Source organism: Haliotis cracherodii, unplaced genomic scaffold (assembly GCF_022045235.1).
Source record: "Haliotis cracherodii isolate W230 unplaced genomic scaffold, xgHalCrac1.p SCAF_8, whole genome shotgun sequence".
NCBI classification, from domain to species: Eukaryota; Metazoa; Mollusca; class Gastropoda; order Lepetellida; family Haliotidae; genus Haliotis; species Haliotis cracherodii.
In genome coordinates, this window is record NW_027266341.1 from 22,505,923 (window position 1) to 22,529,735 (window position 23,813).

The 23,813-nt window shown below is 38.4% G+C and overlaps 1 protein-coding gene across 4 annotated transcripts in view; it reads left to right on the plus strand.

Moving 5' to 3' along the window:
• Positions 1 to 23,813, plus strand: part of LOC139450549 (protocadherin-11 X-linked-like) — a 212,106-nt gene that overhangs the window by 161,052 nt on the left and 27,241 nt on the right. For 3 of the 4 annotated variants that reach the window (XM_071232296.1, XM_071232295.1, XM_071232298.1), the window contains exon 4: positions 20,941 to 23,776. In XM_071232296.1, the coding sequence (XP_071088397.1) occupies positions 21,029 to 23,776 (2,748 nt within the window). In that variant the 5' untranslated portion in view covers positions 20,941 to 21,028. Of the gene's footprint in view, positions 1 to 15,865; positions 15,927 to 20,940; positions 23,777 to 23,813 lie in introns of those variants that run through there. The other variant, XM_071232297.1, reaches the window with a different exon arrangement.

Below are 23,813 nucleotides of genomic sequence, written 5' to 3' on the forward strand. Positions count from 1 at the left end.
ATTTTTGGGCCTATTTTTGATAGTGAAAACTGTACACAATTTCATAAAAATATCCAAAACAATTCATGATCCCTGATTTTTTTGTTCAGTATATGTATTTTATTAATCCCAAAAAATATTCATGATTCCTAACTTTTTCACTCAGTAGTTTATAAAATCTAAACTAAGTCTAAAAATGCAAGTCTAGCTAGTCTAGCTAGCTCTATTCCAGATTATATCAGCAATAGAAACTACAAATTGAGCAGAACAATGTATTGTCTCATAAACAGTTTTACAGACTAAACGTTTAATGTCAGACAGTCATAGAGATGTATTGTTAGTTATAGAATATTATTCCATTTTGGTAAACAACTGAGACCTGCATCACTTTGGGCTTTCTTTCCACTTTAAGCTGACACACCGTGATATAACTGGAATACTGTTAAAAGTGGCGTTAAACCCAACTCACTCACTCACTTATTCCATTTTGACAGCCAATTCCTTGATATTCTATGGTGTGAAAAACATTTATCACTGATGTTACACCTCTCTCGGTGTTATTATGAGAGTTTATTAATTAGTTCATTAGCCTATGATGATGGTGAATGGATGGATGAAATGATGATATGGATGGGTGGGTTTGCTGATAGTGAGTGATTTAGTGAGTTGGGTTTTTATACAGCTTTAAACGTTATTCCAGTTATAGCACCTAGAAATATAACACCTAGAAGTGGCGAACCGCGATTCGAACCCTCAATCATAGGTTTCTGGCGTGCCCAAGGGACGCAACTCTGCTCAGCGAATCGTGGAGCGTTTGCTGATAGATGTGTTGGGAGTACATTGGTGACTCTTTGATTGGCATTCTAGAAGTTGGTGAGTAAGTAAGACAACATACAACTTCTGGTTTATTGCATATAGCAACGTTTCGATGTAGATTCTTACACCGTTATCATGCTGGGGTAGATAGGTGTTGTTTTTTATTGAATGGAATGACAAATTGGTGTGAGATGGATAGATGGATGGATATAAAATAATTTGTTGGATGAGTGGATTGATTCAATGTATGGATATATATGTTGTTTGTTGTTTAACGCCGCACCCAGCAGTATTCCAACTATATGACGGCGGTCTGTAAATAATCGAGTCTGGACCAGACAATCCAGTGATTGACAACATGAGCATCCATCCAAGCAATTGGGATCAATGACATACATCAACCAAGTCAGCGAACCTGACCACCTGATCCCATTAGCCACCTCTTACGACAAGCATAGTCGCCTCGACGGCAAGCATGGGTTGCTGAAGACCTATTGTACCCCGGATCTTCACGGGTTGGATATATATGCGGATGGATGGATGGATGGATGGGTGAATGGATGGATGGATGGATGGATGGATGGATGGGTGGATGGGTGGGTGAATGACCTTGAAATTTGAGAGAAGACACAACCATAAATTTTATCTGAACACAATATCTATATTTTTTTCACATTAATATTACCTACAGAATCCATAATCCTTGTCATATGAGTCTATACTTGTTTTGTATTAATGGCTTATCCCTCATTGAATTTTCATGATAAATATATATACATACATAAAATATATTATTCAAGCTCTACCCCATCAAAACCTCACATACTCTTCCTTGACGAATATATAAATAGTTCCTACAATATCATAACCTTTCCAACAAAGGCGTTTGATTCTTATCTACAATCGATTGGATCTATTCAACTGAAAACTTACTAATAATGATATGTAATGTGATATTTTTCATTGTCTATCTATTTAATTAGTCATAGTATTGTCCAAATATCAGCAATATTTCTCCTTCATTGTTTTACCGTATTCATTCAAATTGAACTGTTTCTTAAAATTTCATATCTCAAACCAAGTTATCATTATGACTCCCTTAAAATGACAATTATGATTTTCATGAAATACCATTCAGATTTCTTGAGAATTTCTTAGGAGATCTTTATCATCAAAACAGAAAGAGATATTATCATTATTGCTTTAGTGTGTTTTTGAAACAATTCATGTACAAAAAATTCACATGCTGGACAATAAATGTTTTAAATAATTAACCAAATATCGGCAAAATAAACATTAGAATTTCAATTGCCTGATGCTCATTCATCACTCAACAAATGCTGATATGAAAAAAAATGAAATACTGTATTCAACGTAATAAGCACCCAGGACACTCTCAAAATTAGAAATAGGGGTCTCTTCTTATTAGAATATGATTTTGGTGAGTTGAAAGATTGTAAATTTCATGGTTTATGCTGACAGCCTGAAATGATACAAAAGAAAAGTCGGTGCGTATTATACACGACAGATATATTTTCCAGAATTTAATTGCCCATAATTAAGATTGTATATAACACACGAGTGGGTATTATACATGAATAAATAAGTCTTGTGTACATTGATCAATCGGAATGGGTGCTAATTGGGATTGTTCAGTAGCCAATATATTAGCAAATATTGTCGTGGGCGCTTATTAGAGCAGGGCGCTTATTACGTCGATTACGGTATGTTCTCATTAATATGAGCTGTCATTAGAAAGTAGCTTTGAAAATCACAACACAGTCAAACCATGAAATAGTCCATTGAATCTAACTTAGCAGTAATAGAAAGTATTAATATATTTCTTGCAACATGTGTCAATAGCGAAATTGACGAGTTGATATTTGTAATCTGTTTATCAATAAACAGTGAGGAACAGCTTGAGACAGTATTGTTATCAAGTCAATACAGGTATAAACGAATGGATTCTTGGGACTCGTATGAAATCGGTATTTCGCAGTACAAGTCATCCATCATTCATATGCTGGGCTTTCATTGTTGAAAGTCATTGCAATACAGTTATTATTTCACAGGAAACTAATTACCATGTTGTTTTTTCGTGTTGATTTCTAACCAGCCTATATTGATTCTGTCAGCTTTGAAGTAAGGAGAAAGGTATGACAATATGTTTCATTTACTCCTTCATACTTCGGGCATAATAGCATTTTTATATGTCAATAACTCGGGGACAGAAATCTAAAGACGTTGAAGCATCAATTGTGATAGTAATTATGGGTATTTAACAATGTAGTGAAAAATATACCCATAAAGAAGGAATAACATTCGAGCGTCTGTGAGTGTTTATTATTGTTTCAGTTCACTGAGCTAAATAATGATGATTTGTGTTAGTATATGGTTATATTTGGCATATCCAATTTACGTTTACAGATATTTTGTGAATATAAAATCCAGTGTTTTATGTGTGTTTCTGAAATTGAACACAGGCTGTTTTATCTGTCTTCCAGTGCAGTGATTTAGTGCAAATTGTAAAAGTTCTATCAAATTTTTCTTTCACACAAATGGAGAAAATAAACAAACCAGTATACTACTTTCAAGAATTCATATATTTTTTATTATACATGCAATCAGATTTCTTTCTGATTCACTCAAGTTTCATCTTTATCGGGACATAAAGACAAATGAATTGTCTTCACACTGTCATTTTCAATATTTATGGTACATTTAATCCAAATCAATTTGCAGTTACACCATTAACACATGGGGAAGTTGTAATAGATAGCAGTGTTAACGGAGAATGCTAGAAAACACTGTGATGATTCCTAGGCAGTTTAAGGATGTGGGCTTATTACGGTGCCATTCACGCTACGTTATTCACAGAATGACCAGCCCTCAAGCCCGTTATCCCTTCGCGGAACTCTAAACGTCAATTTTCGAACTGAGACAAGAGCCGAGGGCCAACAGGGTATCTCGTATATCTCAGTTCCAGATTTTTTTCACCTGACCAAACGGTATGGACAGACTGAGACTAAACTGACACATTAATTCTCTACCTTGTCGACCTAGCTTAACAAATTCCTTCATTGAATTTCTATACTAGCCTCAGGAAGTGTCTGCCTAATGTTGGCATTTGTGTCACGTGTGGACCCCCGATAGATATTAGCCCGAAACACTACATTCCCAGATTTGTAATTTTCTGCAACACTAAGATTTTAAATTTGTATGCAAATAAATATAAAAAAATGAGAGGAAATGGCCGTTTTGCCGGGGGAGCTGTCTGAAGAGTATTTGCTTAGTGACTGTTTCAGCAGAGCTGAACACGGGATATGAGGAACTTTGAATAAATGTATACAAATCTCAAAATTACAAGACTGATGTAGAAATGCTGGATTCCTGAGATTGGTACCGTTGCTTCGGTATTGGTAAGTTCAACTTTTTTCTTCTGTTTCTCTTTATAGGGTGTTGTCTGATTTTTGTAGAATTAGATAAATATAGTTAATGATCCAAAAACATTTAAATCAATATAATGAAATCTGGACACACTTCATATTCATCTTAATTAACTTTGTATGATCAGTAGATGTCAACACCTCTCATTGTGAAGCAAGGAACAGTTAATCTTCCTGACAAACATTTCCTTAGAGGAAATGATGTTACAAGTTTATCAAATTCTTGATTACAAATAATTGTTTTCTTGATTGGAAAATCAACACAGATGGAATTTACTATGATCTTGATTTGTTTGACTGTCTTGAGAGTAGGTCTGGACCAAATTTCCTCCTGTCGTTACTTCGCGTTGCGAGGTCAGGAGTTGGACAGCCAGTTCGGTCATTTCAGACCATTGTCCAGCTAATGAAATCAATCATTGGCCTTAGGATGGACAGACCAAGCCTGATTTGGTTGGGCTATAATTATAAAACTTCCTGCTGTGGATACAACGCCGGAGAGAATTCATGTGGATAAGTTTGACATTTTACCACCATCTTGTTCACAATGCCAGCCAGGCTTACTAAAGTAGTGGTCATTAGTTGGTCAACGTTTGGTCACTTTGACGGCAAATATAACTCTTTAAATACTAATTAGGATTAGAATATTTCATGAATCTAAAATGTAAGAGTTCAAGATGCTAATGGGCATACGTTAGGCACCTGAAGCAGATTTATGGATTCTCCTTGGATTTTAAAAGGACCTGATATTATGTTTGAATTTATGGCTTAAAACAATCTTTTTTCATGATAACTAGACCCGTGAAGATCCGGGAAAGAATAGGTCTTCGGGAACCCATACTTGCCCTAAATGGCGACTAGCTGAAATATTGCTGAGTGCGGCATTAAACAACAATCAAAAACAATCGTGATAATAAATGTGCTACCTCCTATCTATTACTGCATGCTATTCTGGCAGCTGTATAACAAAAACTGGCCTGAATATTGAAGGGAAGTAAAGGTTATCAGCTTTTATTTTTGGTGACAGTTCTATATTGAAGGTCAAATAATTGAACTCAAATAGAATCTGATCATTCAGAATGTACAGACATGTCATACAATTTTATCAACTGATTAGCAAATGTTCTTGTAGAGTGAGTGAGTGAGTTTTGATCAACACCGTCAGCATGTCAGGTGAGTGTGGGATGTAAGCCCAACGTGACACGGACAGACATGGATGGGTGGGGTTTCAGATGAATTTGTCTGTTATAAATTAAGGATAATATTTTTGGTTCATGTCATTGTCCCTTTGGATCTGTCACTGTATTCCAACTCTGTATCACAGGAAGCAGGTCTTTGATCTTCCTAGCTATTTAACTTCGTCAAAGTGTAAATGCTGCAATTAGCATATTTTGTTGCTTTGTTGTTGAACTCATGAATATAAACCGATGAACAAGATGAACAGGATGAACATGTCCTGCTTGAAAGGTCTTCCACATGTAATCCCTACCAGGGATCTCTTACCATTACCCGGTACTTCCCATGAAGAGTCGAGGTAGAATAGGTCTCCAGCAACCCATGCTTGTCTTAAAAGGTGACTGTGCTTGTCATAAGAGGTGAATAACGGGATCGAGTGGTCAAGCTAGCTGACTTAGTTGATGCATGTCATCGATCCCAATTGCTTTGATCGATGTTCAGGATATCAATCACTGGATTGTCTTGTCTAGGCTAGATTATAAACAGGATGCTGTGATATATCTGGAATATTGCTGACCACAACAATAAACAGTAAACAAGACAAAAACTGTGTAAAACAACAACAAAAGCAGATGTTACATTCACCTTAAAACTGAAAATTCTTGGTCAGATTTTTTTTAAATGTCCCCCCCACTAAGAAAAAACTTTCTATATATGCAACTGTAAAATACGAAGAACCTTAAACAAACCAAATTCAACAATTCAGGTCTTCCAGCACAAGGAGACAGACAGACCGATTCCATGTTATCTACTGGGAATGATGGACATGTGAAGGAATATACCACAGCTGAAATCTGCAATATATTCACCAATGATAGAAACTGTTCGAAATGAATAGTCTTTGTTGAAGTAGATCTTTTTTCATAAGACCTGCATTATGTTTGATAATACCCATCAGGTCTAGCACTGTATGAATAAAGAGAAGGCATGTATTTGCTTAGTAAAAGCATCAGATGCTCAAACCTATCATTTGCTCATGTAGATCTGCCAACTCCCACGACTCCGAGTCAAATTGGCCAGCATGTACGCAAGATTTAAACTGAAGCATGTCATGGTATGGAAGCACCAGATCCATTTCCCCTGGAGAAATCAGAGGCCTCGCCATGGCATGTCATTAATGATGTGAGGGCAAAGAGCAGAAATGGACAGAAATATGATTCATAACTCTGCCAATTACTGCTAAGACCCTAATATTTGTACCTGTCACAACAGCAAAGTGCAGAATTGGAAGTGCGAAATTGTTCGCAGACAGTGTGTCTGTCTCCGTCTTGGCATACGATAATTACTGCTTCCGTCTGTCTACTGAACCAGTTGGACTTGGTTCAAATATGATACAGTCAGAAGTATGATTTTTATATAGGAACCTTTTGTGGCTATCATGGGAAGACCATCCTTCGTGTTTTAATCCCAAGTCATGTGTCATTGATCCCAAACATGTTTTTGTTGACTGGGAGGGTGACAGCTTCAATCTAACGTCAGGGCGCCGCTCTGAATGTCTGGCATAAACCCAGGAATATTTTTATGTGGCTGGAACTGAATGTAAAAGTTGATTTTGGCTTTAAAAGGTGAATATGTTTTTGTATGCATGGATATTGGGATTCACCAGTAAAATGTTTGCTTCTGTCTTTGGAACTTGGTATCAGCAGTGAGAAAGGTCTTAGTGGACTTGTAGTTTCAAGTTTTCGTTGGCACCAATTAGTTGAATTAAAAGTTAGTAATTTCAACCCCTTACCAACTGAAATGCTACACAAGGATCCAAAATGGTGAATGAAAAACCCTCTCAAAAACTTAAGTATGTAGAAAATCAATTCTAGGCAAATATTGCTATGCAAGGTTAAGGCCAGGAACAGACAATTCACATACACTCCAAGGATCCAAGGCTATTATGTCTGACTCCAAATAGCCTAAGCTAACAATAATTCATTGTAATCCCAGAACGACAGATCACAGCTTCTTTCTGTGCACAGTTCTGTACAGCTCATCAGATAATCCCCATGTCTGCTATCAAACACATTTACATTCACTGATTCTTTAAAAGGACCCCTCCTGCTTCCTTATGCACAGGTTATTGCAACTTCTCCCCCCACATCCCTGACCCTTACATCCTCCTCCCAATCTTCATCACCCCACCCACACATCCACATCCCTGACCCTTACTTCCTCCTCCCAATCTTCATCACCCCACCGTCACATTCACATCCCCGACCCTTACTTCCTCCTTCCAATCTTCATCACCCCATCCACACATCCACACCCCTGACCCTTACATCCTCCTCCCAATCTTCATCACCCCATCCACACATCCACATCCCTGACCCTTACTTCCTCCTCCCAATCTTCATCACCCCATCCACACATCCACATCCCTGACCCTTACATCCTCCTCCCAATCTTCATCACCCCACCCACACATGCACATCCCTGACCCTTACATCCTCCTCCCAATCTTCATCACCCCACCCACACATGCACATCCCTGACCCTTACTTCCTCCTCCCAATCTTCATCACCCCATCCACACATCCACATCCCTGACCCTTACATCCTCCTCCCAATCTTCATCACCCCACCCACACATGCACATCCCTGACCCTTACATCCTCCTCCCAATCTTCATCACCCCACCCACACATGCACATCCCTGACCCTTACTTCCTCCTCCCAATCTTCATCACCCCATCCACACATCCACATCACTGACCCTTACTTCCTCCTCCCAATCTTCATCACCCCACCCACACATCCACATCACTGACCCTTACATCCTCCTCCCAATTTTCATCACCCCACCCACACATCCACATCCCTGACCCATACTTCCTCCTCCCAATCTTCATCACCCCATCCACACATCCACATCCCTGACCCTTACTTCCTCCTCCCAACCTTCATCACCCCACCCACACATCCACACCCCTGACCTTTACATCCTCCTCCCAATCTTCATCACCCCACCCACACATCCATATCCCCGACCCTTACTTCCTCCTCCCAACCTTCATCACCCCATCCACACATCCACATCCCTGACCCTTACATCCTCCTCCCAATCTTCATCACCCCACCCACACATCCACATCCCCGACCCTTACTTCCTCCTCCCAACCTTCATCACCCCACCCGCACATCCACATCCCTGATCCTTACTTCCTCCTCCCAATCTTCATCACCCCACCCACACATCCACATCCCCGACCCTTACTTCCTCCTCCCAACCTTCATCACCCCACCCGCACATCCACATCCCTGACCCATACTTCCTCCTCCCAATCTTCATCACCCCACCCACACATCCACATCCCCGACCCTTACTTCCTCCTCCCAACCTTCATCACCCCACCCGCACATCCACATCCCTGACCCTTACTTCCTCCTCCCAATCTTCATGACCCAAACCACAATTCCACATCCCCGACCCTTACTTCCTCCTCCCAATCTTCATCACCCCACCCGCACATCCACATCCCTGACCCATACTTCCTCCTCCCAATCTTCATCACCCCACCCACACATCCACATCCCCGACCCTTACTTCCTCCTCCGAATCTTCATCACCCCACCCGCACATCCACATCCCTGACCCTTACTTCCTCCTCCCAATCTTCATCACCCCACCCGCACATCCACATCCCTGACCCTTACTTCCTCCTCCCAATCTTCATCACCCCACCCACACATCCACATCCCTGACCCATACTTCCTCCTCCCAATCTTCATCACCCCACCCACACATCCACATCCCCGACCCTTACATCCTCCTCCCAATCTTCATCACCCCACCTTCACATCCACATCCCTGACCCTTACTTCCTCCTCCCAATCTTCATCACCCCACCCGCACATCCACACCCCTGACCCTTACTTCCTCCTCCCAATCTTCATCACCCCACCCGCACATCCACACCCCTGACCCATACTTCCTCCTCCCAATCTTCATCACCCCATCCACACATCCACATCCCTGACCTTTACTTCCTCCTCCCAATCTTCATCACCCCACCCTCACATTCACACCCCTGACCCTACTTTCTTCTCCCAATCCTCCCCACCCCACCCACTTCCCTGATCCTACTTTCTCCCCCACCCCACCCCCCAATCTCACCCCCACATCACTGATCCCTACCTCCATTTCAATTACAAACACATCACAGTCACACTACAAGTCAGATATATAATGCTGAGTAACTTGCCAATGGATAGGTCACGCTGACTGTTGGACATTGATGACGAGATATAATTATCTATTTTATTTCCTTATTCCATTCTCCCCCTTTCTTTCCCTAAAGACACCAAAAATATTTGATCCCATTACCCATTTGAAATTACCAGCCACTACACACCCACTCTGATCCTAGATTTCATGTGCAGTGAAACCTGTTAGTCCGGGAACCCAACCCACCAGACGATTACTGTCATGAAAGTCTGTCAGTATATGATTACAGGGACATTCCTATGTACCAATGGTCATTTATCCTGAATCTGTTAATATTGACAATAAATGTTTCACTGGCAACAGTAAACCACATGAACAGGGTTTCATGGTACACAGCACTAATTAATCATTAAACTTTAAGCAAAATCCTCAACACAGCCTTGATAGTAAGACATTGGCAATTAAAACAGAAATTTCAATTCCAATCACATTTCATTTCTTCACACCCCCTCCCCCGGACTGTATTCCCCCAAACTCCTCATCCCGCTCATTAATGGAATCAATCAGAATGGGGGAATCCCGAAGGACTCGGGGGGGATCGAGGTGCTAATTACCTGCCATAATGACGGCAGCGGTGTCCTCCTGTACCAGCCATACACGACCATGCACACCACCAGCTTTAGATTTGTTCTCCCTGGTCAAGATTTGGGCAAGTGGAGGGTTAATTACCTCTGATTCTAATTAATGCAGCTAACGAGTCTGATCCAAATCCTGATGTGATAGGTGTTGTCGCTGCTCACCGATTCCACTGCTCACCGATACCGCTGCTCAGCCAACACCTGGAAGGGAGAGAAGAGCTTGACTCACTACTGACAGCAATTTAAGCCAACAAATTAAGGTTTAACAATAAAGTCTGGGAGCATGATGTATTAGGCGGGAAGAATTCAAGTTAAATTTTGCTCTGTCTGGAACTTGATTCAGTGTAATAAGAAGAGCTGTTCGAACAGGGGGCTTTATAGCATCAGTAGAACAATTATACAATGGCTGGGGAAACTTGTTAATTTGACCACATGGTCTTGGACATGTCAGAGGACTTTGTGGGAAGCTAGAATTGGTTCCTTCACACCCTGTCAATTTAGGAGCCAGTGTATAAAGAATGTGGTAATTTTTGACAATGGATGTCTGGTGGGTGATGACTGAATTTGCAACTGTGGAAAACAATGCAGGATCTCATACAGTGTTGATAAAGTCAGGATTTTATTGGTGCAATACTTTAATGGCACTGGTTGTTTCTCGTTTCTTCAATAATTATAGATCTCATTTATTATTATTGCTATTTGAGATTGTCGTTAGAATTATGTGTCTTGTTAGAGATCTCGACCGCGTTATCGCAAATTTACCTTGATTCTGAAATGTCAAATAATTTGAGATTGATTTACCATTATTACTTTCTATGACCAAGAACACTATCACAACACTATGACATATATGACTTTGAAATTATGTCGTAAAACATATTTGCTACTTGGTATGACACATAGTACCATTGTCACCTTGTATTATTGTACACTAAAACACTGCAGGGAGAATAAACCATGAGGGGCACAGCATATTTGAATCTAAAAAAATGACGTCATGACAGAACAATGCTTTATCGTGATATAAACCACGCTTCCTTCTTCATTGTTCTTTTCAATTTATCGTGTAGCTATTTTATATTATAATGTATGACAAAGAACACTATTACTTCGTATTACCCTATTACTATGAATGACATAGAACACTATTACTTCGTATTACCCTATTACTATGAATGACATAGAACACTGGTACTATGTATAACATAGAACACTATTACTATGAATGACATAGAACACTGGTACTATGTATAACATAGAACACTACTACTATGAATGACATAGAACACTGGTACTATGTATAACATAGAACACTACTACTATGAATGACATAGAACACTGGTACTATGTATAACATAGAACACTACTACTATGAATGACATAGAACACTGGTACTATGTATAACATAGAACACTACTACTATGAATGACATAGAACACTGGTACTATGTATAACATAGAACACTATTACAATGAATGACATAAAACGCTGGTACTATATAAAACATAGAACACTATTGCTATGAATGACATAGAACACTGGTACTATGTATAACATAGAACACTATTGTTATAATGATTGACAAGGAAACAATGGAAACAAATGAAATGTACAACAGTTTGACAGATGAGTGACATATTACCCTGATATGAACATGGTCAGATGCACTGACATTTCCATAAATGTCTGTCCTTGTACTACAAAATCAAGTTCATTTTGAGAACATTCCTTTCCTTGGGGAAAGTATCAACTACTTATGTACATAGACATTCTTCTTTACGTTCACTAAGGTCTTCCCTTCAGCTAAATAACACCATTGATTTTTTTATGATAATTCATGTTACTGCGAGTGACCTGGCTTATAGTGCACAGGTAATGGTGAAGACGCCTATAGTTTTGCGAATTATGTGTATTTGTTAACTCTTTGTCTTCTAAAAGATGCTGGGGCGGTGGGGTAGTCTAGTGGTTAGAGTGTTTTCTCGTCATGCCAAAGACCCGGGTTCGTTTTCTCACATGGGTACTATGTGTGAAGCTATTTCTGGTGTCCCCATCCGACATATTGCTGGACAAATACTCACTCACTCTGAAAGACCATCTTATATTCAGAGGTTAGAGAAATGTGGTTGAGTGTTTTTTAATACTTATGGGTGTTTTCTATTGATTATGCAGTACTTTTTAAAAGATGTTTAGCTTTTATTGACTTGGTCTGAGGTCTTTTAATTTCAATGAGGTTTCTTTGTATCAAGTTTATTTATAGGTAACAAAATATTCCTGAATGCTTTCACTATGCAAGCTATGATGCACAAATTATTTCTGTATTGTGGTGTTGCGTGAGTGTTTAATTCTTAAAGCCATTTTGAACCATATTTCACTTATTTAAAAGCATGTCTTCCTAATGGTGGGGAGGGGGGGGGGGGGGGGGGGGGGGGAGGCTAAAGTGATGCAGTGACTAAAGTAGTGGTATGGTCCTAACATTTCAAGAATCATAATTGGGGTGAATCTGGGACTGAAGCCAATCAGTTTGGGATCCTGCAATGACCAAGGGAGTGAACTGCATCACCTAAGGCCACATGGCCAACCTGCTCATTCATATTATGGAACAAGCCTCAAGTTAACCTTTAAACAAGGGGTGATTGGCGTTTTATGTACCATCAATAATAATGTCAGTATAAATCACATAAATGTATTTATTGGCATATATGAAATTAATTATTATCGGCACAGATTGGGTGTAGTTGTGTTATGTATTAACCCTAAAGTGGCAATAATTGCAACTATTTTTTATCCAATTGCCCAATCAAATAACCTCCAGACCAATAATTTGCAGCCTGTGTTATCAATTCTTACCCCATTTCCTGTTAAACATAAATTAGCCCAACACCAAACCAGGATGACATGGTTATGGCCTTAAAGGGGTTAACCATTCCTGCCACAATTATGAGTAAGGCATTTGACATTGTCTCCTCTTTAAAGTCTATGTGATTTTCTATACATATATTGATGCAGCAATTATCTATAGTGTCTAATATAATTACTGTCATTTCTCCATTAGCAAAAAATGGTTCCTAATTAGGACAATTACTCGGCATGAATGGAGAAAATGGTGCAATGTAGAAGTTATTAGAGCACTCAATGTGACCCTTGTCATTGGCAATATTCTGCATGGCACCACTGACAGATTTACTCAGCTTTCAGATATTAATATCATATTTCATATGATTTATGAGTGCACTGACCATTATCTTACTTCCTTCTCCTTGGATGGTTTCAATGATAGCATTTTTACTGCCGTGCTATATTCAGGTATAGCTTGAACTCATGAAAGGCACTTTTCTATTATCACCACCAGTGAGTGAGTATGGTTTTACGTTGCTTTTAGCAATATTCCAGCAATATCACGACGGAGGACACCAGAAATGGGCTTCACACATTGTACCCATGTCGGGAATCGAACCCGGGTCTTCGGCATGACGAGCCAACACTTTAACCACGAGGCTACCCGACCGTCTCTCATCACCATCAGACTAGGTATGGTTTGATTCAGGCTTGTTTGAACCCAGGACAGGCACTTTGTGCTGTGTGTCAATCGACTTCTTTAAGAATGAAGATCATATTTTTAGTTTCAAAATATATCATACCCTTTTCGTCCTGGCATTGCTGTTCAGCGGCTCATTCTACATAATGATCTTAGCGCTAAGTCGGTCGTAACTCCCATACTTTAACACAGACTTAGGACACTCATAGCACCAAGATTACTTTGTAGTGTCGTTGTAGTGAAGACTGAGCACACAATTTCATAACAATATCCCACAAAATATTCATAATCCCTAATTTTTTTGGTTCAGCATATGATTAAGGGAGAGTACTCATATCCATAATCATTGATCTGGAAATTTGTTAATCCAGACAGTTTCTCATAAAACGACACTGTCTGGATTCAAGAGGTATCCATGTATTTTCAAACAAAACCTACATCCGATTTTCACATACCATTTCATAGCCATTGCCATGTAAGTGTGATCAAGTCTTAAGATGAGTGGACGTAAACTTGATTAGGACCTTTCCTTGGATGAGATGTAGGAGCATGCGTCACAATCAACTGATTCATTCCAACTAATGGTTGTCTTGCACACCATCAATCACGTTGAGGGAGCAGCGAAAGGTTTGTAAGCGTGTATACTTTAAACCATCAGTGACAAACATCAATGAATTCACAAGTGTATGCAATCTTGTGACTTCTTAACTGTGCACTTGGTTTTGACTACCAGTTAAAATGACATCAAACATCTCTTCGTTTTGCATGACCAAAATTAATTTTCACAGTTTTGCGAAATATTGAAAGAAATACTGTCATCTAGGAGATACACATTATCTCTCAATGTCATATTGAGCTATTCAAGTTAAAAATTAAGACTAATAAAGCAGAGCTAGCAAAAGTAGATTTAAATAAGGTAGATATTGGTTATTATTTTATGGAATAGTATTATCTGTACAACTTATTTTAGGTGTAAAATTTACCTTGAGGTAATTATACGATAATGGATAGGGGATTAGGATTAGATGTGTTTCAGCGTATGTTGGTCATTGGTGAAAAATTAATGAAATGTGTGTGTTTGGATGATAAGATATAGATTATAGTTCAAATGAAGAGCATCATAGTTTTCCAGTAAGCCTTATCTGTACTCAATATTCATAAACCACAGCCATTACAACGCGACGAGTCTTAGACTTATCCAACATTTATATTGCACGAAGAATACACCCGTGAGATGTAAACTCCAATTTCTTTTCAATATCTTTTTTATTGTCAGCTCAATATATATATAATTACATAATTGAAAAGCATTTCTTTAATTAATTATCTGCAGATACACCATGACATTTATAATATTTTGTTTTATATGGGACAATGATAACAAAACTATATTATGGTTGTATCAATGTGTTTTCTAGCATGGTGGCCCCGTATCTATAATTAAACATTTAAGTGAAATGGATATATACTAGGACTTGTAATATACTCACACTTACATTGTATAGCCAGAGAGAGCACTTTAACATACTCGTGGAGTTTAAAATATTCATGAGTTGGAATAGGTTCCAGAAGTGCAGCTATCATTGGGAAAACAAGGGAACAGTAACCAACACATTGACGTCCCTAGTTTGGTATGTTGACGTTCAATTTTTGAACACCTGGTGAAGTTAGCATACACATCTGTTCTCCATATAAGGTATGCTCATGAATAATTCAAACTTTTTGTCATGCAATCTCATTAATTGCCTTAGGGCTCAAAAATTACATAGTGTTGAATTATTAAAACTGACCAGTGAGCTCCATCGAGATCAAAGGACGGGCTTGGATGACCATTGATTAAGAATGGCCATTGTGTGGTCAGTTGGTGCAAAGGTATCACACAAGTTACATGTACTTTCACTGCTTAGGGACTATATGGTTTTCGTATAGTCTATTGGAGATATTTGATTGGAGACATTAAAATGGTTAACCTGCCTTCCTATTTAATCAATTGTGAAGGATCAATGGCTTGACGTTAAGATGTTGTGAATGTTTCGCTCTGGTTGGTTGGACACAACTTCAGTTGCATTTGAGATGGAATCATTTCAAAACAGGAAACAGTTTGGAATAGACTTACTTGTCCTAAGGTATGTACAATGTTGACATTTCACATATTTTCTTCAGATCAAGAGCAGATCTCCTTAGGGTTTTTCCTGCAACCACATAAGCATTATTAGTTATCCTCCATATAGTGTTTTGTGATACATGCCAACGGTGTGGCAGGATATGTCATACACTTGGGTATGAATACCTGGTATTATCACTATTTGATAGCGATTCATAAACACATGCTTGTGAAATAGTGCCAACGGTGTGGCATGACATGTCATACACCTGGGTATGAATACCTGATATTATCACTATTTGATAGTGATTCATAAACACATGCTTGTGAAATAGTGCCAACGGTGTGGCAGGACATGTCATACACCTGGGTATGAATACCTGGTATTATCACTATTTGATAGCGATTCATAAACACATGCTTGTGAAATAGTGCCAACGGTGTGGCAGGACATGTCATACACCTGGGTATGAATATCTGGTATTATCACTATTCGATAGCGATTCATAAACACATGCTTGTGAAATAATCGTACAATGGACTCTCCAGATCATGGAAATGGTTCGGTGCTTTTGTTTACAATTAGGTGCCTATTTGGACAGGTAGTTAATGTTGAACTATTAGTAACATCTAAGTTAACGAATTATTAGGTATGCAGCATCATGCAAAGACAACATTTTCTTTTCCTCACTATATTCCTTGCCTATTCAGCAAATGACCGGTTCATTAGCTTTAATGTTTTGATAAACTTTCAACAAATAATAGATTATTTTATTTTAAACAGATAATAGATTATTTCTTTTAAAGAAATAATAAATTATTTTATTTTAAAGAAAATAATAGATTATTTTATTTTAAACAGATAATAAATTATTTTATTTTAAACAAATAATAAACTATTTTATCAATATTTATTATTGGATTGTTAAGAATTTATGTTATCTGATTGAGATACAATTTCTCATCAGTGTCAGATATTGCAACTTCAACAAAGATGAATATATGAATAAACTATTTAGCAAATCCATCGAAAATCCTCCAAGAGCGAAAAAACAACACAAATGTACATACCTTGTTTTGATGAAGTTTCTCCCTACTGAATAACATGTTATTTACAAGTGTGTTTTTCATGTTTTTTATTTGACAAGAGCAACTGGGTGGGAATAGATAAAAAAGGAGACTTTTGTTATACGAGTTACTTGCGTTGGCAAAGAATTCCCTTAGATCCACTGGCCCTTGACATAGTCTGTGTTCAAAGATATAAATGTCTGACAGCACCCTCGGAAACACTAAAGATGAGCTACTAAAACATCCAGACACTGATGAAACTGCTTGAAAATAGGATCTTGTGTGGAGACATTTCCAAGGAAAGTAATTGAATTGTTTTAACTAAACTTGTACATGTTTAAAGGTTGTTTTTTTTTAAGGGAAAATATTCTACAGAACCGTTTATAGGAAGAATGTCGATTGCGCAGTGTAGTTTCTGAAGAATGTTTTTGTTTCAGATGAGGAAATATTTTTTTTTATATAATAATGTCTTGATGGCTCTTTGTTGTCTCTTGAGGAAAAATCTTTAAGTTGATGATCAGTTGGCTAACTGTTCACGCATGAGCTTACAGTGGCATTATACCATAGTTATTCTTCATAATAACATAATTCTTAATGGCTCGCTACAGATCTTCACACTATTATGGGGGGCACGGGTGGCCTAATCATCTTAGGCGCCGCAATTCGCTGTGCAGAGTTGCATCCCTTGGGCACGCCAGAAACCTATTATTGTGGGTTCGAATCCCGGTTCATTTCGATTATGTTTCTAGGTTTGTCAGCACCGTACCCGTGATCGTGGGTTTCACCGAAGTGGTAAACGTCTTAGACCTGCATCACTTGGGGCTTTCCTCCCACATTAAGCTGACACGCCGTGATATGACTGGAATACTGTTAAAAGCAGCTTAAACCAGACTCACTCACTCACACCATTATATTTTTTAACCAATGACATTATCCGCTCAATTTTATATGACACATATGTCATATAAAAGCACTATAATTATTGTCGAAGTACAGTTGTTCTTTCTCAGTCAAGTGGTGCTAACTCAGGGTTGTATAGTGTACTTGTCTCCCAGTAGAAAAACTGATCAATAATTCATAGACTCTGGATTAATAATTGGATATGAGGTTTTCATGTTGATTAGATCATTCAAGTTAGACACATGCTGGAATTCAATTAACAGCGTCATTACGTCATATAGACATGAGTAGTATGAGCTGTATGGATGTAACGCTGTATCAAAACAATGACAATTTGGATTCTTTATAGCATAATAAAGGATTTAATTGTCCCTTTGAGGATTTGGTTACTGTGGAAGAGAAGAATAAACAAAGCTTCAATGATAGTGGTTAATCTGCCCCTGCAGGTCGTACATTTCATCAACCCCTTTTAATCAAGAATCTGTGTTTACAGCCGTTATCAAAACACAACCAAACTCTCTTTATTCATTTGACTTTAAGAAATAGATGAGGTGTGGTTGTTTATTCAATACACAGCTAAGCTTTGTGATGTTAATTGACAGCCAGACAAATTAAATTTTGCTCGTTAGATGACCTGTTTGAGTGGTAATTAGTGTAGTGAGGTTTGGGACTGTAGATGTTTATCTTGCAATAAAGTCATGGTTCTTTTACTAACGGGGCAGTATTAAGACTGTTTTCAGATGAACTGAAATCAGTTCCCAGCTGTTGCCATCATTGGAAGTCATTTCCTTTGTCAGAGCAACAGAAAATATCAATGTCATCTTTGCAAACAGTAAGTACAAAGAATATGCATGCAATAAGTTTTAACAAATAATTTCCTTTTGGTGATTTCACACAATTGATTTCTTCCGAGAGCTCTTCAGGCAATTTGGTATTTGGTGGTGAAATCTTACGATTCTTGTCATTTAAGTACATTCAGGCTTATCAAACTGACTGCAGCACTGACAACGGTGATCATCTTCCATTCCATATTTCCTCCAATCTTAATATATTGACAGGATGGCGAAAAACTTCAAAGGAAATGGATCATAGCTTCCTAACAGCTTTCTCAAGAAGCAAAAGACACTTTAACTAATCACTCTCAGGCACTGGTCATTTGCTGCTCTGTCGGTTGAGGGAGAATAGCAACCCATTTCTCGGGGCCATTTCTTCAGAAGTGTTTATATATGCATGCAGATATTGGTTTTGTGATGAAATAATTTTAATGATTTTCCAGGATAATTATCATGCACGCTCTCCTGCGGTAAGGGAAGTAGCATGCATTTATTCTCCATGCCTTTAGCGTTGTTCATTTTTCCGTTACACTGAGTGAATGATGTTGTAGATTGATTGTTGCATACACCCTGATTGTATCAAACTCTATAAATATTTTCAAGACACTCATTTTCAATTACAGGCTGTTGGATGATAATCGCTTTTTTGCTCCTCAAAAGTTATCTTTCGATAGTTTTTTTGGAAGAAAAATACTGAGATTTGGTGTGATTTTTATATGTTGATATGTGTGAAGAGGATTTGAACATTAAGTTTTTATCAAAATATTTTCATCTATGGAGTTATTCAATTTAAAGAAAACACATTTTTGTAAGAAAGCGGGCTTAGTTTGAAAGAGATCTTCGGAATGCAAATTCATGACTGAAATAACAGCAAATTATTATTCAGATGGAAAATGAATGTTTCAAATAATTGCAATATGATCCAATTAAAGCTAAACTATTCATGCTATTTTTATTTTACAATCTGTGTTTTATTGCATCCTCTTGAATAGAATCACAAAAGTCATCAAGTCAAAAACATGATTAGAAAATTCGCACACAGGTTAAGAAATAGCAAGTAGTTTTCCCGTCAGCATTCCCATTGTACAAGAAATGGCCAGTATCTCATTTCTAACCAATCAGCAATTAGTTTTTGTTAAATGGAAGCACTTACTAAGCTGTCCTTTCGGAAGATCATGCATTTAGGCTGCAACTTTTGTGTGTGAAGTTGTTCGTTGGTCATCATTCATCACACAGTTCGTGTGTCAAGCACATCAATAGGACATCAATCATCATCTTATTTTCAATCGAAAGTTTTAATTCATTTTATTGGATATTATTGAGCTTTGTGTTTTTTACAATTCACGTGCTGTAACACAACCATGGCTTTCAGTTTATTGTGAGAAACGCAAACCGATCATTTTCCAAGGAAGAAAAACTGAAAACATCTTATGAAATAAACTCGCCATGATCTCATAGTTTAAGATTTTATTCTTTGATTAGTGTGGTCTTCCTAATTTTGCCTAGTAATATTCCAAGGAGGTTTTTGTAAATGAATTTTGTGGAAAATTGGTAAAAAGTTCCAGAATTCATTTCTTTCATATTTTGTGTACTATTAGATTAAAGTTTTCTTATGGAACGGGATGAAATGTGCAGAGAGCTGGTAGAATTCTATTGACTGCTTTGTCAATTTTTTATCGATTGATCAAGAATGTCGATTGATTTTACGCTTTGTCTGAATCAACCCAGGCGATTCACAGTCGGCTAGAAATTGGAATGACACTCACTGGATTAACTTTTAATGACAAGAGCACCAACTCTCAGATTACTGTTGGGCAGTTCCAGAAAAACCTCGGTTCTCACAAGTCGTCAGCGCCATATCGGAAAATATTGTCACACCTTTTTATGTTTTAATCAGTTAAAACATATCATGGTGTATTGGGCTTTCCCTTTATTTGTCTGCTTAATGGATGAGGGTACTACTTGCAGTGGGAGACAATGTTAATCATTCTGTTTGAGATTCATGTTATTTCCCTGGGTGTTCTCAAACACTTGTTAATAGGCCTTCAGGACTGTCAATCACTATGGAACTTTCACAGGCAGGTTGCAAAGTTTACATTAAAAAATTAGATGCTCCTTCATCTGTAAAATGACCCTTTTGTGCCGCTTTGTCGCTGCCATTTTATGTCATTACCATTGGAGTGTATTACTTTTGACACTTGAAGCATCTGTCTTACGATTGGTTTTATTTTGCAGGTTGCCTATGAATAAAGAGAAGGATATCTTTGCCCCATGAGACAAACTGTTCATTGTTATCCCATCTGTCAAGACTGAGATCCATGGAATGACTGTCAAGATGGCATCAAAGTGTGTTTCCAAATGTGTGTGTGTCTTGTTCCTTCAAGTTTGTTTAATTGTGCTGTGTCGTTCGCAGGATTCTGTGATCACTTATCATATTCCAGAGGAACAGGACATTGGATGGTTTGTTGGGAATCTTGCACGAGACAGTACGTTATATTTAACAATAGATGAATCTGAATTTCAGAGAATGAAGTTTAATTTTTTCACTCAAGGAAATCCGTATGTGAAACTATTTCATATGGATGAGAAGAGCAGTACAATAAGAACTGCAGAAGTCATTGATCGGGAAGAGGTTTGCTCATTTAAAATATTGTGCGAAATGAAGCTGGAAATTGCTGTTTATATTCGTGATCCCAAACGCGGCACCTATGATCTGTACAAGCTAATGCAGGTCAAGATGGTCGTGGATGACATCAATGACAACACTCCCATGTTTCCACACAAAGTCATTCATCTCTCAGTCCCAGAATCAGTACCCGTCAACCATCGCCTCCTTGCCAGTGGTGCCATTGACAAGGACATGGGTCAGAATAATTCAGTCCAAGAGTACCAACTTATTCCAAGAAATGGCATGTTTGGTCTTGATGTTGTGAAAAATTTGGATGGAAGCGCTGATCTTGCTATTATTGTAAAACATAGACTAGACAGGGAAACACGTGACTTCTTCCAACTGATGGTCAAAGCAATGGATGGAGGTATGCCACAGAAAACTGGTTCTGCCATCATCAATATCACTGTCACAGATGTTAATGATAACCGGCCTGCTTTCCTAGACTCAACATTCAATGTAAGCATCCAGGAAAATAAGCCCAAAAATTCAACAGTGGTTGTCGTGTCAGCAGTCGATCAAGACGCAGGAAGCAATGGCAAGATATCATACTACTTCAGTCAACGAGTATCGCAGACAGTGCGGCAATCATTTGCAATTGACGAGAAGACTGGTATTGTTTTTGCAAATGGACCAATAGATTATGAAACTCAGACTCAGTTTCAGTTCATGGTGGAAGCAAAAGATCATGGCAATCCATCGTTGTCTTCTCTGGCGGCCGTCATCATCAACATTCTCGATGTCAATGACAACTATCCCCACATCAGCATCAATCTAGCCCCAGAAGCTAGCCACATTTCTGAAGGTATGGAGACAGGCAAGTTCATCGCACATGTGTCAGTGTCAGATGCGGATGTGGGTATGAACAGTCTTGTCATGTGTAGCCTCAATGACCATCACTTTGCCTTAGAAAAGTTTTACGAAAACCTACAAAATATATACAAGGTTGTACTGGCACAAAGACTTGACCATGAAACGGCTGCCACTCATAAGGTCACCATAACATGCAAGGACCAAGGCGACCCTCCAAAGTCCAATTCAACAAGTTTCATTATTACTGTAATGGATGAGAATGATAATGCTCCTGTCTTTAGTGGTCATTCCTACAGTGGGTCAATCATTGAGAATAACTCAGTGGGGGAGGAGATTCTCCAGGTAACTGCCAATGATTGGGATGGTGGGGAAAATGGCCGTGTGACTTACTCTCTAGACAGTGCTGGGAAAAACTACTTCTCCATTATTCCGGATACAGGTATTATCAAAGCTATCAAATCCATTGACCGGGAACGCTACCCTGAACTTCATTTCCACGTTGTTGCAACAGATCATGGTCAAAGCCCTAAGTCATCATCTTCAGCTGTTTCTATCGATGTCATTGATCAAAATGATGAACCTCCACGATTCACCAAACCTGTTTTCTTCTGCTATGTCCAAGAACACAAACCAGTTGGCACCAAGGCAGGTAATGTTTCTGCCTATGATCCTGACAATTACCGCAATGCTGAGTACATCTACAAATTGGCACCGGATTCAAAGATGTCTGAGTTTTTTTCTGTGGACACTTGGAATGGAATCATCACAACCTTGAAGGAATTTGATCGTGAGAAGCAACACATGTTTAACTTTTCTGTAATTGTTCAGGATAGCCAAGTTCCAAGTTTCCGAGATGTTGCAAATGTCTCAGTCTTCATCTTGGATGCAAATGATCATAAACCAATGATAACATATCCCAGCCAATCCAATAACAGTGTGTCTGTTCCATACAACACACAAATTCATACTGTTATTGCCCATGTCAAGGCCCATGATACTGATGATATGACATACAGTCGACTATATTTCAAAATTACTGAAGGCAATTCAAGAAACATTTTTCATATAGATCGGATAAGTGGGGAACTTGAAGTGTCTAGTCCAATGATGCCCATTGATGCTGGCAGCCATCAACTGATCATCGCAGTCCAAGATAATGGTAATCCCCCTAAAACTGCTTATGCTGAGTTGAATATTATCGTAACGGCAAATGGTACTGCGGCAACATTGAACTCATCTAAAGATGACAACATGCTAATTGTTATCATTTTAGTTGCTGTCACAGTGGTTCTGACATTGGCCATTCTGACAACAATTTGCATGATAAAGAGAATTGATAAAGATCGCCAAAGAACACAAGTAGTGGTCCTGAAAGGAGAAGATGAGAAAATGTTTGATGAGAAGAAACGCGACAGTTTCTCCTCAGTGTCACGTGACTCTAACGAAAATGAGGATGCTGAAATGAAAAAGAAGAATGGACGTAAAGAAGTCAGTTTCACGTTTGACGAGGACAAAGAGGCTCACAATACAAGTGGTTCATCAGGAATTGGGTCATTCTCAACATTCAGGTGTCAGAATCCAGAACAACAGGTAAGTTTCTTTCATCTATTCAGGCAAGACCAGTTTA